This window comes from Strix aluco, chromosome 2, assembly GCF_031877795.1.
Source record: "Strix aluco isolate bStrAlu1 chromosome 2, bStrAlu1.hap1, whole genome shotgun sequence".
In the NCBI taxonomy this organism is placed as follows: Eukaryota; Metazoa; Chordata; class Aves; order Strigiformes; family Strigidae; genus Strix; species Strix aluco.
The window spans coordinates 36,683,450-36,698,187 of NC_133932.1; the positions used below are offsets into that span (position 1 = coordinate 36,683,450).

At 41.9% G+C, this 14,738-nt stretch overlaps 1 protein-coding gene across 6 annotated transcripts in view; it reads right to left on the reverse strand.

The window, feature by feature from the left end:
* Nucleotides 1–1,353: 1,353 nt before the first annotated feature.
* Nucleotides 1,354–14,738, reverse strand: part of KCNJ6 (potassium inwardly rectifying channel subfamily J member 6) — a 173,139-nt gene continuing 159,754 nt past the window's right edge. For 4 of the 6 annotated variants that reach the window (XM_074814366.1, XM_074814364.1, XM_074814367.1 and 1 more), the window contains one exon: nt 2,558–5,900. In XM_074814366.1, the coding sequence (XP_074670467.1) occupies nt 5,575–5,900 (326 nt within the window). In that variant the 3' untranslated portion in view covers nt 2,558–5,574. Of the gene's footprint in view, nt 1,448–2,557; nt 5,901–14,738 lie in introns of those variants that run through there. The other 2 variants (XR_012621902.1, XR_012621901.1) reach the window with 2 other exon arrangements.

The following is a 14,738-nucleotide window of genomic DNA, read 5'->3' on the forward strand; positions in this document are numbered from 1 at the left end:
TGTCTGTGTGCTCTCTGTGTGAAACTATATTAGAGCATCAGTATACAGACAATAAATGGGAGAATGGCAAATGGTACAATAAGTATGCCATTACACTGAAGTTGCCACTAGATTATAATTTCTGGAAAAAATGGAAATCGGTAGAAGAAAGCTTGAAATAAGGCATAAAATGAAACATGCCCTGGAATGTCTAACACCACTCCTCCTCTCCAAAATGCAAAATCCTAGAAGTTTAAAATTCACTCAGGAATCATAAAAGAGCATCATTTAATATGAATAATAAATAACAGCTTTCAGGTCTTGTCTTTAAGAATTATTTACAGCACAAAGCACAAATTTATGCCTGTTTTCCAAGCACGTGTTTCCAAACAGCATGTTTGTGAGCTGAAAGAACAAGAGTGGAAGACAAGCCAACTTTTGTTCTTGTTTTATTAGGTCTGATTTATAGCCTAAAAAGTGTCTGAGGTAACATGGCTGTTAAGGAGGCTGCTATTCTGAAAAGAAAGATATTTTGATTGACAGAGTACCATAATAGTAAAAAGTTTGTTTCACAGTCGAAGCTCTGGTGGTAGCTGCTAAGAAATACCCTACTCGAGGTGTCTGACAATCCCATTGCCATATAGACAAATTAAGTTTTCACGTTGAGCCTCTAATTCACATCCACATTAAATAACTGGAGAAAGTGGTATAGATTAACCACTTGCTTAAATTCAAGTCTGCAAAAGACAGGAGTCCCAGATACCCCTTCCACCCGCCAAGCAGGGTTTCTGGGTGTAACATTGTGCATCCTCTCAGGGCTGCATGCTGCTGTACCCGTCTGACAGCAAAGCTGAAGTGAGATAAAATGACTTGGCTTCCCTCCACCTCCCGGCAAGGCTGGTCTGGTGGGCGGTGTTCAGAGCACACCAAACCCAGGCCCTGTGGGATTTGCCCTGCTAGGAGACAACGGTAGCTAGTTGCATTCAGAAACATAAGCAAAGGCTGCATTGCAGATAGCGGGTGACTGCTGGCTGTGCTGGCTCAGGAGGTGAGAAACCTGAGCACTGTGCCTTCCTCAGCCAGAGGTCTGCCATTTAGCCAGGGAGCACCCTGATCGACAGGTTGGAGGCTGTTATGGACCCAGGGAATGAGGAATTTTCCATTCTTCCATTAAAAACACAAGATTTTAATGGTTGGACTAGATGATCTTCAGGGTCTTTTCCAACCTAGATTATTCTGTGATTCTGTGATTTTAAAGATTCTTTGGGCTAGCAGGAGAATTCAGGAGCCAGTCAGCCCTTGGCATAGGGGCTGGGGTTCTGCCATAGCTCTTATGGCAGGATTAGTTTCCTGGAAGAAGTGGGATGTAGCTTTGAACCTCCTGGGCTGAAGAGAGCATTGAATCCAGGTCTTCCCTCTCCTATGTAGCCCAATTCCGTGCAGCAAAGTGAGAACTTCTGCCCTGTGGCTGAAAAGAGAAGAGGGATTTATTCCCTGGTTTTGGAAGGCCTGTTTCCCCTCTTTAGTTCCAGTGGAGAAACACAGGCAACCCCAGATATGGGCACCTCCATGCACCAGAGTTAAATCCAGAACCTGTCTTGTCAGATGGTTTGAAGCTAACTTCAAGAGTTTTCCTCTTGCATTTGCCAGCACCTTGTCCCACCTGTTTTGGCAGCTGCCTGCTGGGGACCCTTCTCTGGCATGCCACCTCCTTCCTTTGCCTTGCAAGGGATGCGCAGAGCTCTGACTCAAGTCTGTGAAATCCTCTCTACCTGCATGCTCACAGCAAGGCTCTTTGTAGAAGCAGACATTCAACTTTGATCACAGAAGTTAAATTTGTTGGGTTGGCTCACATCAATGCCAACAACTACGGTTTTGTAGCACAAAGATCTAGATCATAACAGCCATACACTGCTAAGAGAGTGTTTGCTTTTTTTGATGCCTATTTTGAAATAACTTCTGAAATTTATTTTAATCCTGGTAAGATGGTATTTATTGCTAAATAATAAGTCAGAGCTTCAAGTATCTGCTGAATGTCAAATTCTCACCTAGTATAAATTTGTGTTGCTCCATTAAAAACAGTGTGTCTGTGTGTCTATTATCAACATCTGAAAGATCTGGTTTGTAAGCTTGGGCAGGGGAGAAACAATTAGTGTGCTATTACAAAAAAAAAGGAAAAAAAGTAAGAAGGAGCTAGAGAGGACTGTGTAACACTGCACGAAGTCTGTACAAAGCACCTCTGCAGCATTTCTGTTCACTGGCAGAAGGAATTAAGAGCTGCAGCAGATTACTGAGAGCTCACATTTATCTCTGTAAATTCTTTTGCTTCTGGAAATCACAAGATACTCTGAGAAAAAGACATCAAAATGTATTAGTGAAGTGTACAGAGATGTAATAGATCTTGATTAATTATGTAGTCAATTATATTAAAATGTTGCATTATTCATGTTCCTTAAATGTGATTTGCCAAAAATATTCCCATAGGGCACTGATATTTCACAGTATATTGTTTAGGGTTAGGAGATGAAGTTCCCAGGTTAAGTTAGTTACTGTTAATGAAAACACCACTCAGTATGTACGGCTTGAAAATCCATTGTTAATTAACAGCATTCAGTTCTTAATTGTCTTTTTACCAGTTCAATCGAAATCATTGACACAAAATACATTGTTAAACTGCTTAATCAATCATTGTAGAAAAATAGAGGTGTTTGATAGGGACATTCTAGTACAAAGTTTATGTGAAGCTTCCCCGTTGAAAGCTTTGGAGGCTTCTATTTTTTTTTAAGCTTATGTTACAAAAATGAGATTTCATAAACTTTACAGTCCGTACTACATTAATACCAAAGACAATAAAATACAGGGGGAGAGAGAGAAAGAGACGAACACACACACCTTAAGCTTTAAGTGCCCTATTCACAAAAATATAGCTTATACATGCGCATGCCCCAGTGGTGGAAAGTCTATTTTTTTTGCGCTAAAGGACACAAAAAAGGTTTAATTAGGGCCCTGAGCTGCTGTTCTAATTAACGCAAACTTTTTTTAAACTGCAGCAATGAAGTATAGAGTGGCCCAGTAAATTACAAGAGCAAAAAGCAGGTTTATCCTCAGAGGAATGGTTAGCTTTCAGCTCGTGCACCTTTCGCTAGGACTAACACACGCGGGTGGCTCGTCACTACTGATGCCGTGCTCTCCCCAGCTCCTTTGCTATAAGGCTTCAGTCTTCTAGGGGAGCTGTGGAGCCACCCTTCCTTAAAAACTCTAAGTACCCCTCATGGGTAGCCTTATGGGTGGTTTGTGATGGATGAACTGGAGCACTTGGCAGCTGCTGATGCTGGGGCTTTGAAAGGTCTGTAGCAAAACGAGTGTTATTTCACAAAACTTAAGTAACTCTTACCGAGTTGGCAGAATCAGCCATCCCGGGTGGAGGGAACAAAAATCCATATTCTGCACCATTCCTTACATCATGCTGCTCTGTGAAAGCCTTCTGGGGAAAACATTCAGAGCTGAAACAAAAAAACTCTTTCCATTCAGCCTGATCTGCCAGTCCCTGGTGTACAACCCTTTCCCCACAGCCTACTCTGCCCACCTCAGCATGAAGCACAGCTAGAGGACCTGCAGAAACCCCACTGATTAGCTACATGCTGTGAAAATTAGCAAGGGGCAGTTGTTTCCACAAAAAAAATTGAAAATAAGTGTGAAATTAATGTGAAAGCTGTATCACAGTGCAAAATTTCCACCTGCCCACTAAGTTTCTCCTGAGGTTATTTTTTTTCTCTTCTATTTTAAGGTAAATGTTTCTGTACAAAAATGCTTCAGATTCTCTTCAGTGTATTCTTCCTTTCCGGAGTAGGCAGGTATAAAAAACAAAATTAAGGCTGCAGCTTCTTCTTCGCTGACAGAAATGCTGCTCTTGATGGGCCTGAGCGAAAACCCACCAAAAGCAACACAATCTCTTTTCAACAGGTAGTATTTTATGAACGCTGGGCCTGACTGAGTGATCCTTAGCACTGGGCAATGCTGCACCGTGTGAGCAGCCCCTTAGGGGGCATGTCCGTGAAACTGTCACCGTACACATCAGCTTCCCTGCCCGTGTGAGCGCTGTCGTGTAAGCTATGCAAATTATCACTGCCCAGTGAATTTTAAAGTTGTCAAGTTGGAATGCACAGGATTTACACTGATTTACAACAGCCAAGGAGCTAGCCTAAGGTGAAGAAAGTCATTAGGGAACCACTCTTCTGAGCACGGGTGGCAGGAACCGTGTGTTTAGCTGATAAACCCTGTTGAAGCATATATCCAGGGATGTCGCACCATCCGTGACTCTGCAGGAGCGGCCAAGCACTGGCGCTGTCAACAAATGAATTTCATTGATTATGGCTTCAGATGAAATTCAGCTGTTTCCTTCTCAGGTGAGCAGCTAAAATCTACTTGCTAAGGTGCAACGTTCGGTTTTCAATGGCTTGTACTGTTTGTGTAGCAAACTACTCCGCTGAAATCCCATGGTTTGGGTGGGGAGAAGGGAGAAGTTTCCCTAAATATTGCACATAAAGGATAATAGTTCCACATGAAACATGCTTGCTATGTTAAGAGTATACAGGAAATTCTGGTTTGCCATGAGTTTGCCACAGCCTAAATTTTAGGATGAATTGCCAAAAAAATAACCAGGAATGGTTTGTCTTATTTGTAAACATTTTCACAGTATATCAGTAATTATGTTACAATTTGTCTGCCCTGCCCTCTCCCAGACTTATGGCTTTTTAGAGTCAGTGAAACGATCTGTTTGGCAAACAGTGAGGTACTCTAAATAGCTGCCAGTCTGGTACACTGAAGAAAATGTCATGCACTAGAAGAGCCACAGATATAGGGGAAAAAGTCAATATTACAATCCAAATATTAGAAGAGAAATGCCTACTTGATGGGTAGTTAGTTTTTGCATCCCAATATTTCTAGAACTCTGTTTCTAAACCTACATTAATTACACATCTATGTACATTATTTAGAAGTTCTTTACTACAGTACTTTTGTACATGCGGTATTTATTACTAAATATAAAGAGAAAGTAATTACATAAGGCATATGTACAGTATTGTGTTGGATTGCAGATCCCTCTGCTCACCTTCGTCTTAAAGCTGCAAGGCCCATTTCATAGAGGCTTGTCACTCAGTATGTGAAACTGCTCTGAAATACGTAAAAACTGGAGACAAGGCCCATTACTTTGATGAGCATTAATTAGTCTTGCCTTTTAAATCCCTTGTATATATTTCCATTGTTTTGGGTTTTTTTTGTTGTTGATGTGAATAAACCTGGAGGTCTCAACTCAGAGAGGTGCCGAGGAAGCCAGCAGTCATTGCCAGGGTGGGGATAGAGATTCCACCATCGATAATGGGTATTGCAGCTTTAACCCACGCCTTTGCTTAGTCTGTGAATCTCTTGAGTTTAAATTGGGCAGGTAGATATTCCGCATCTTAAGTATTTATTTTCCTGGAATTAAGGATAATAAGGAAGAAAAAAAAAAAAAAAGACATGTCCGAGAAAGAAAAGAGAGAAAAAAGAGACAAAGATCAAGGAGGTGGTTTGTCCCTTATGCCTCCAGTTGTTCTACACTTTGGATTCATTCTCCAAGTTTGCCACATCACCGTTTCTTTCGTTTTGGTCTTCTTGATTCTTTTCTTCCTCCTCTGTTTCCAGCTCAGCATGCTGGTCCAGCTTGCTAGAAACAGACCACGTCAGGGGCAGTTCTGCTCGGCTGGCCATCTCTGCCAGCTCTTTGGCACTGTAAACTGGTGTGTTGGTCTCATATGTTTCATGAAAACTGTTGTAGTCAACTTCATAAAATCCATCCTCCAGAGTGAGGACAGGGGTGAAACGGTAACCCCACAGGATCTCACTCGTAATGTATGAACTTCGAGCTTGGCAGGTCATTCCTGTAACCGAGAAGGAAGAAGTGCTGTAATAAGGACCCACTGCTTTCCCAAACTCTTAATTATTTGTTCATATAGGCAGAGAAGTGATGGTAAAAAGACATATGCCAGAAAAGAAATAGGTCTGTGACATTATATGAGGTTGAGCTTAGAAAGCAATTCTACAATGTGTAACCTGTTTGATGCCCCTTCCTTCTCACAAGTGGTGAGTCTGTGAACAAAGATTAACATTTCTTTATTAAATGCAGTTCTTATTCCTATATTTCATCAACCAGTAACTCACCTGCTGCCGAGTCTCAGATGGTTTATTGAGAGTGTATATGACTTGCATCGTGCCATCCTTTGGTTCCCTGGCATGTAACGAACCCACACTGCCATATCCAACAGTTGCCCAGGCTAACTGATGAACTTACACAAAAACTTTTCTCTGCTGGAGCTAGCCCCTGAGCCTGTGATCCACAGGTTGACTTGGTTCCCCTAAAGATTGGAGCCACCTTTTAGTTATGCTGCTTTGAGGTTTGGGCTGGTGGCCAATGCACAAACATCAGCAAAACTCCTCAAGGACATTGTGATAATATGTGGGTTGAATTTAGATAACAGAGACTAACTTCTCTGTTACCTTCCCTTCACAGCTCTGCTGAACCTCACTCTGGGAGCTGCTATAGGGCAAAAAAATCTGTAAGATACTATATTTTGGTAAAAGGCATGGAGAGAGGCAGCTGTTCCAAGCTCAAAGTGTAGTCCAGTGTCCTCTGGGTGAAGAAACACCTGGCCATGGCAGAGACCTGTGACTTGGAGAACCTGCCCCATCTCCGACAACTCATGGAAGCCCTACAATAAAACACTAATGCTCAGGAGTGTTAGGAGAAACACAGCTGATCAGGAAAAGTGAATTTAAGAGGCAAAAACATGCTGCCAACAAAATGGGAGTACATGGAGAGAATGTGGTGGTTTTCCTTTAAATATTTGCACATTATTAGCTATGTATTACTGTATCGGGTCTGGCAAAATTCAGTTGCACAGTGTATGTGTATGTGGAATACTTAGTAAATAAAGTTACATAACCCCTGGACAAGCCTGCCACACATCAGTTATTTAGAAGGTAATCAAGCAACTAAAAAATGTTTAATTTTGAGGGCACAAATGGCAGCCTGTAGAAATGCACATTGTTTCTCTGCACTGCTGGCATCATGTAAAATCACATGAAGAGTCTTGGGAAGAGCAAATATTGGCAGTTTAATGCCTCCAATCTTTTTTAGGGCTATGTAAACTGCTCCAGAAAATTCTTCATTCTCTTCAGCCTCCTCTCCAAGCTCAGATAGCTTGCTTCTGATGGGTAAAAACTGCTGTTTCTTGGTACTCAGTCTCTTTCACTTACAACATTACATTTAGAAAGACGTTTACCACCAGTTATTGCACTGTGGTACTTCATCACCTCTCCAGCATTTCCCTCCACTTACTTCAGCGCCTCAGACCCTGGAGGGGTGACCGTCAGGGAAAGCTTTAGCGTGAAAACTGCTCTACTGTACCTACCTGCTACAGCCAGGCAGAAGTGGGACCGTACCTCTACTGTGCTTACTGATCTTAATTTCTCTTTCCTTATGCCTGGCAGAAATACTCAAGCCTTTGTTTTTCTTGGTTTTGCAGGACAAGATGTGTTTACATTTCAATTCTCAAGTATGCACAAATGGAAATATAAAGATCTTACCATTTTTCTGTTCATTTCACAGGTGGGAAGGGCTGAAGGACATGAAACCATATGACAAAATCATCTCTTGAGACATTTCCTGTGCGATTTTTAGTCTAAAGGAGATCTTCTTTCCCACAAAATGGCAGAGGGAGAACTTGGCAGCTCACAGAGCACTATACATTTGAGAAATGCACTAGTTGTGCAGCAGCTTCCTCAAAGGGTCGTTTGTTTTTTGCAGTGCTCTTCCAGGCAAACCCAGAAGCATGGGTGCCATATTTGATAGGATCTCTGTGCCCTGGGAGGGAGACATCAGCCAGCCAGGGGCAGAGAGGACCAGCAGCAACCAGTGCTGTTGCGATGTCTCCCTGCTGCCTCAGGCACCCCTCTGGGCTGGTCTCCTACCAGCTCCTTTGCTGCTCTTTGGTGGCATGCCGAGACCAGTGACCCCTGGATGGGTTTCCCCAAAGGAGTGTGCCATTCCTAAGACTCGTGTGTTTCTAATCCTTTTCTTCACCTCTGAAATTTAACTTCAAAGTGAGTGGGAAATTTTGAGTTTTCATTACAAGGGCAATGAGATAAAGTAAAAAAAAAAAAAAAATTAAGTCCCTTTGAAACAGTATTACCTTCCTGTGCTCAGACCAAGTACTCAGCAATCCTGCTGCTTTGGTTATGAAAAATTTGACCGGTGGGAAAGAGGGGGCTAATTTTCTGCAGAAGTCAAGATGAATTATGTTAGAGTTACAACACATTAAAAACAAAGTCTCATCTGAAATTTTGACCTGTCTCAGTTTTTAATTTAGTCTCCATTCAGCAATGATTTAATACCTGTTTCTTTTCCACAGCTAGACAAAATACTTTCAGAGCTAGAATGAAAGAGTTAGGATTTGTCAAGTAAATTGAAATCAAGAAAAAGACTTTATCCTGTGAGGGACGTTGTGTATGAGAGGGACCTTATTATGCTCTCTAAAGGTTTGAGAAAGCTAACACAGAAAAAATCTGTAAGTGGATCACAAGGATTCCAGTTTAAAATGTGCCACAGTTGTAGAGACCCTTGAAGTGATTGCCAGTGTGCCTGCGTGTCTCTGGAAGCAGAACAGAGAGATTTCTGCAGTTCTGCATGGTGTGGCTTTACCAGCCTCTGCCTGTGCTGGCTCAGAGGTCCATCAGCTCTGCAGTCAGCAGGGCTTCTGGACTGCCTGTTCTGCATTTAAGCCCTTATCATGCATTATGGTCTAATTTACATATGTTTCATTCTACTCCATAGTTTTAATTGTCCTGTGAAAGGAAATGTGACTTTTATTATTTGCTGTAAGTTCTGAACATGTTCTTAGTTGACAGGGAAGGCTGCATCTTGAGTGAGGGCGTTTTAGGCTTTAGGTTTCCAAGTATTGCATGATTTATTCTGTAACTGTGTGGTTTATATGTAGCCATAGATCTGTTGCACAATGGCTTTAAAAATGATTGTGGTTTGACATTTTGACTAGTGTCTCATTTTAATTGGATCCCTTCAGGGTAGATGAGAGCTGGGGAGCCTTTGGAGCTACTTAGCTCAGCATTAATTGGATTTTTTCAAAATAAGTCGGGAAATTAAGAGACCCAAATAATTCATTCTAAATTAATTAAAACTATAACTGGAAGGAATGGTCTATTTGAGAAGAAGCATAGGAGCCCAATGAATACCTCGAGGCTGGACTCCCAGGCCCTGCTGTGATGGGTATGGAGTGAAGCCAGGGCGGTGGTGGGGGAGCGTTGCTGCTGGGGGGTGGCAGAGGACCATGGCTGCCGGGGGTGGTGGAGGAGTGTGGCTGCTGGGCTGGGCAGCCACTTGCCCCCGCGTGTCCCCGTGCGGTGGCTCCCCAGCTCCCCACACCATCTGTCCCTGCTGCCTGGCATGGGAGAATGGCAGTGGCAGGATTCGGTTACCCTGCAGTGGGCTTGCGCTTGCACCTGTTCACCTCACCGCACACTGTATTTTAAATACATCGTGAGCTGATGAGACCTCTGATGGTTGCCCCTAACTGCTGTCTCACTTCTTTAAACTCGAAGCATTTTTAATGAGTGGTAATGAGCCTTTGTATATGTTGCAGCTCTCCGTTAGGTCTTAATGACCTAACGGTCTGTTTGTTTTATGTTTTCAGAGGCTAGGGAATCACGACCGAGTGTTGTGCAAATACTTGATTGCTGGGCAAGTTACCTAAGTAGTAAAATTAATTGCCATCTTACTTCATTGTGGGGTTTTTATTAGGTTTAATGTTCAGTTAGAGCTTTGTGGGCTGTAACCAGCACCATAAGAGCTGCTACTTCTCTGTGAAAGGCACACACCACAGTGGATACTATTCCTATTGCTCCCCTGTCCCCATTCCTGGGTCAGAACTGTGCAAGGCAAGTTGCAAGATGAATTTTGGCCTGTGTTATATCAGACAAGGCAAACTAAATTATGGGGATTGAGTGAAGGAGACATTTTTTTTCAGGCAGCCAAGCTAATGTGGCAACATTTTTATTGTTTTGTTATCAAATGGGAACAGAAAAGGTCCTGCTGACAGTGCTGGGTTTAGCTTCATGTATCTGAAATCAGCAATTAGTTACTGCTTTGGATAGCCCTGTTACCATACAACCAGTGTAATTAAAACTTTAATTTATCCTCTAAATGCTTATTATTCCCATTCAACAGGTGAGGAGCTGAACTGCACAGAGACTTGAGCAATGCCACAGAGTGAAGAGCGGCTTGTGAGCAGGAGCCAGTGTCCAAGCCACTTTCTGCCTGCACTGAATTTGTCACACAGCTGGGCTCCTGCTACAAGGTACCTGTGCTGGGGTGGGGATGCTGTAGAGAGCTTGGTCACATCTCTGACATTATGTCCTATTTGCTTCAACAAGAAGTTGGGACCGTGCTCTGGTTCCTGATAACACGTGGGCTGTTCCTCTCCAGACCACAGGCTGCGGTAGCTCCCTCTGCCTGGCGGGAAGCGTGGACACTATTTCAGTGTACCCCATCAGCAATTTTCCCTGCAGCTAGAATGAAAGGTTTTATCAAGCTTAATATTTGCACCATGCAGTCTAAGAAAATGACAGAATAATTCCCCTAAGCTATTGCTGATATGTGGGTAAGGTTACAACCCCACCTTTGATTAGAATTAATAACAAAGTTGATGCCACCTCCAGATTCATTATTCTTGAAAAGTCATCCTGTGCAATTATTTTGAGGTTACAGTTTGTTCATGCTGTCTACTGCTATTTAGGCTTATGCTTTGTACTGTCTTACAGTGCTACAAGGGTTTGGTGCGGTGACCCAGAGTGACTTGATGCATTTCCTCACAGTGCACTTCGTTTAAGATTTCATGGTAGCTTACACAGTAATATGTTGTGTCATGCACTCTTACCATATATTATTCCACTTTGTGATGGGAGCTAGCAAAAATAAAATGGTATTAAAAAGTCAGGGGAAAAAGGGTGCTTCAGAATCTCGGAATCAAATACATGTTTGGGCCAAAATGCAGTGATTTTTCATCTCTAGGTCAGCCTACTTCAGATTACACATAGCAACAGCCCCATTCAGCTTTTGTTTTATTTGAGGTGGTCTTCATTACAACGGGACTTTTTATTTTCAAATTCCACACCTGTGATAAAAAAAGGACTCTAAATGAAACGAAGGGGGGGAAGAATTATGGGCCATTACTGACTGCATCTTTTTGGCCAACAGCCACAAAGTCCAGATGATTTTGAGGTTCAGCGATTTCCTGCTGGCACTTGGCAGAATGAGGGAGACTTTCTGCTGCACAAAATTGAATGGGATATCCCATAAGAACAATCATTTTCAATCATTGCATGGGAAGTTTGCTTCCCAGTTCAGCCTGGAGTAAGACCTCAGCAGCAGAGGACTCAAGTGTGCACAGAAAGCAGTGGTGTCCCCGCTTCCGGAGTGAGTGGGGTTTCACTCAGGTATAGGAGTACAGAATTTGGTCTGGGGGTCTCCAGCTGAGAGCTGTGATTTCTATGTGCATGTGAGATGCTTCTATTATATTGCTTTCACTTTATTCATAACATCCTCTGCTGAGGTATCACCGTAGAGGTTTTGGTCTACTTTGTCAAAAGGTTCATTTGTATCGTAAGAACACCAAACCAAACATGTAGGAAATTCTCTACTCCTTGAGATTAATTCCTATAGCCTCTGTGTCAGTGCTCGCAATGAAACTATTTTGCTGTAGGAATTATGAAGAAGGGGGAGGTGCTGACCTGTGGAGTTAGAGCTGACTTTTGCACTTTGCATAGGGGTAAGGGTGAGAAGGTGGGGGAACTTTACTTAAATACTCTGCATTAATATTGAGGTAATTAGATGAATATGCACCTAGTGTCTGAAACTCCAGTATGGTGCTCAAAAAAGCTATGGTGACTTTGTAGGTTTGTATCTGAGCATTGCTCCTGTGTTTGTTAAGTATCACCAAGCAGCGTGCTACAAGGCAGAGAGATGGTCTCTGCCCAGATGACCTTTTAGTTGCAAATATATTTGGTGCAAGATTTGTCAGTCTGTTATTTTTAGATGTTAAGGAGAATGAGAAAGCAATGTGTGCTATTAAAAACAAGCAAAAGGCTAGGAGTCAAGAACTCCTGATTGATACCTTGGTTCTCCTGCAGACATTGTGTGGGACTTGGCAAATTACCTAGCTTTGCTGGGTCTGTTTTATTGGTGTGCCACAAGGGACATGCTGACATTTAAAGGCAGTAGAGGTGCTTGCAGTATATTCTCTTCTTCATCTAGACTTTCACTGTCAAATTTGTACTAAACAATTCTCCCTGGTGTGAAAATGATTGCCTCAAAAAAGAACAGAGATTTAGAATAAAATTTCTATAGTGCCACCAAGTTATTGTCAGAAACATTTCATATTAGTTAATTTGTTCTCTTTAATCAAGCTAAAAAAAGGAAAAAGTCATGTTGTACCCTGAATTTGCCACTTTTTGTAAAGCCCAAAGCATCAGTTGTCGTTGATGGAAAATGTTGCAAAAACCATGTTGTTGTAAGATATTGTTCCCCTCCGTTTTGTATTTGTGTACATCTGACAAGGAATCAGTGGGTTTTTTCAGTTTTGAGTCAAAAAAATTAAATATATATAACCTCTCATTCAGAGCTAGCAATGGGAAATTCCCAGGGGTTCTGATAACTTGATTCAGAACACACCTGGAAATGGGATACTTACCTCATCCTGTGTCTAAAGCTCTTGAAAGGAGTAAGATCTGGAAGGGTGCCAGTGAGCATTTCAATGTATCTGTGTTTCAGCATGCCTGGGGATCTGTGCACAACATGCTTGTGTGGTGGGTTATGAAAGGTGTGTATGTCTTCTCCACGTCCCAGCCACATCGCAGCATGGTCACTCGTGGCTCTGGTGCAGTGACTGAAGAGAGGGGGTTGTGTGTGAGTGGGAGAGGAAGGGAGGGGGGACAGATGTTTTTTCCTATAAGAATTTAAGGAATTAACTTTCATTGGCTTTTTTTGTTTCTTTCCTTTTTCCTTTTTTAATGTTAAAACTGGTGCTTTTGTTCCTGTAAATGATTTGAGCAATTTGGTATTTCTATTTTCACATTTCTTACTTAATCAGACCAAGAAGCTGTTCACTATATTTGAAATTTTATGGCTGCGATCTAATGCTATCTGTGAATTCCAATCAGAGGTCTTTGTGGTAGCTGCTGTCTTTTTCTCACAGCTGATGACGGGACCAGGGACAAGCCCCACATCAGAAAATGCAAGTTACCATGGAGTGGGCTGGAGTGGCTGGCCTGACCATGATCAACGGTAATAAAATCACATGCCCCGTGGAAGAAAGCATATATTCTTAGGTCATATTTGCACAAGAGGTGACTATGCATAGGAAATTGAGCTGGTGGGAAGCCATAGTTTCAAATCAGTGGGACTTTCTGACACTCCAAAATCTATTTCTTTCTAAACAAGATGAAAACATATGACAAGTATAAAATATGGAATTGATATTAAGTGAAATTCTACACAAAGTCTAACTTGGATCAGTCAAAGCATTCTGTTTTCATTCTGACTTCTTCAAAAGTGATATATTGTATAATGCATCTAAATTAGAAAAAGATGGCCATGTTTTAGTCTTTTTCAAAATATTAAAAAAATGCACATTTTTTTCCCCCAGTATGAGATTTTAATGTCAGTGAAATGATATTTTCTGAAGGAAAAATGCTGAGTTAGAAATGTTTGATTTACTTGGTTAATATTTCTCCTATCAGGAACTAAATATACTTCATTCACTGAGTATTTTGTATCTGATTTTTGCTTTCTAACTGCATGTAGCTTAGTCTGAGAAATGGTACATGCATAAGGCAGAAAAGCTTCTCTGATTCAATCTCAAATGCACTGCCACTTTTAGGTAACAGTACCATATACATTCTCAATAAACAGCTTCTCAAAGAGATGGTGCAATTACTATTCAGCCAATATTTAACCTTCATTTAGCCTTATATTCAGGCCATGCCCAGCAAATCAAGCTGCCTGATGTGTATGAATTTTAATCATTTTTTCAGCTGCGCTTTTTCAAATGGATGATGATTACATTTTTCTGTCAACTAAATCTGGGAAATTTAATATATCAGATAATGCAGTGTCTGACCAGAGAGAGAAGCTTGTTCCAGAATTGGCACTTGCAGTCCTTGGAAACGGGAAACTCAATTCAGTGGAGCTGGAACATGAAGTACCAGAATTTTGTACCCTACTCTGTGTTTGACTGTTGGGAGACATTTATAGATTTGGTGGTTTCTCAGACATGGAATCAGCACCACACAAGTTCTTTATTTCTCCTAGCAGGTACCCACGACAGGAGGATCTAGGTGAATTTTGTTTAAAAGAAGCTGCAGTACACAGTTGTATCTATGGTGGCTCTGCTTTCAAAATGCAAATCCTGAGTAAGCAGAAGACCTGTTCTGACCTTTTAAAAATCCATTGCTATTAATCTGCAAGCTTCCTGCTGAATTCTGGCCCACAGATGGGATGCTCTCCTCCGGCGTGGTGCGCAGGCTGCCTGTTCTGCTATTACTTGACAAACACCTGGAGCAGACAGCAAAGGCACCAGGGTCCAGCTGAGCTCCCTGCTGCTGCCTCACCAGAGAAGGGTCTTGGCAGGATTTTTCACAAAGCAGAGCAA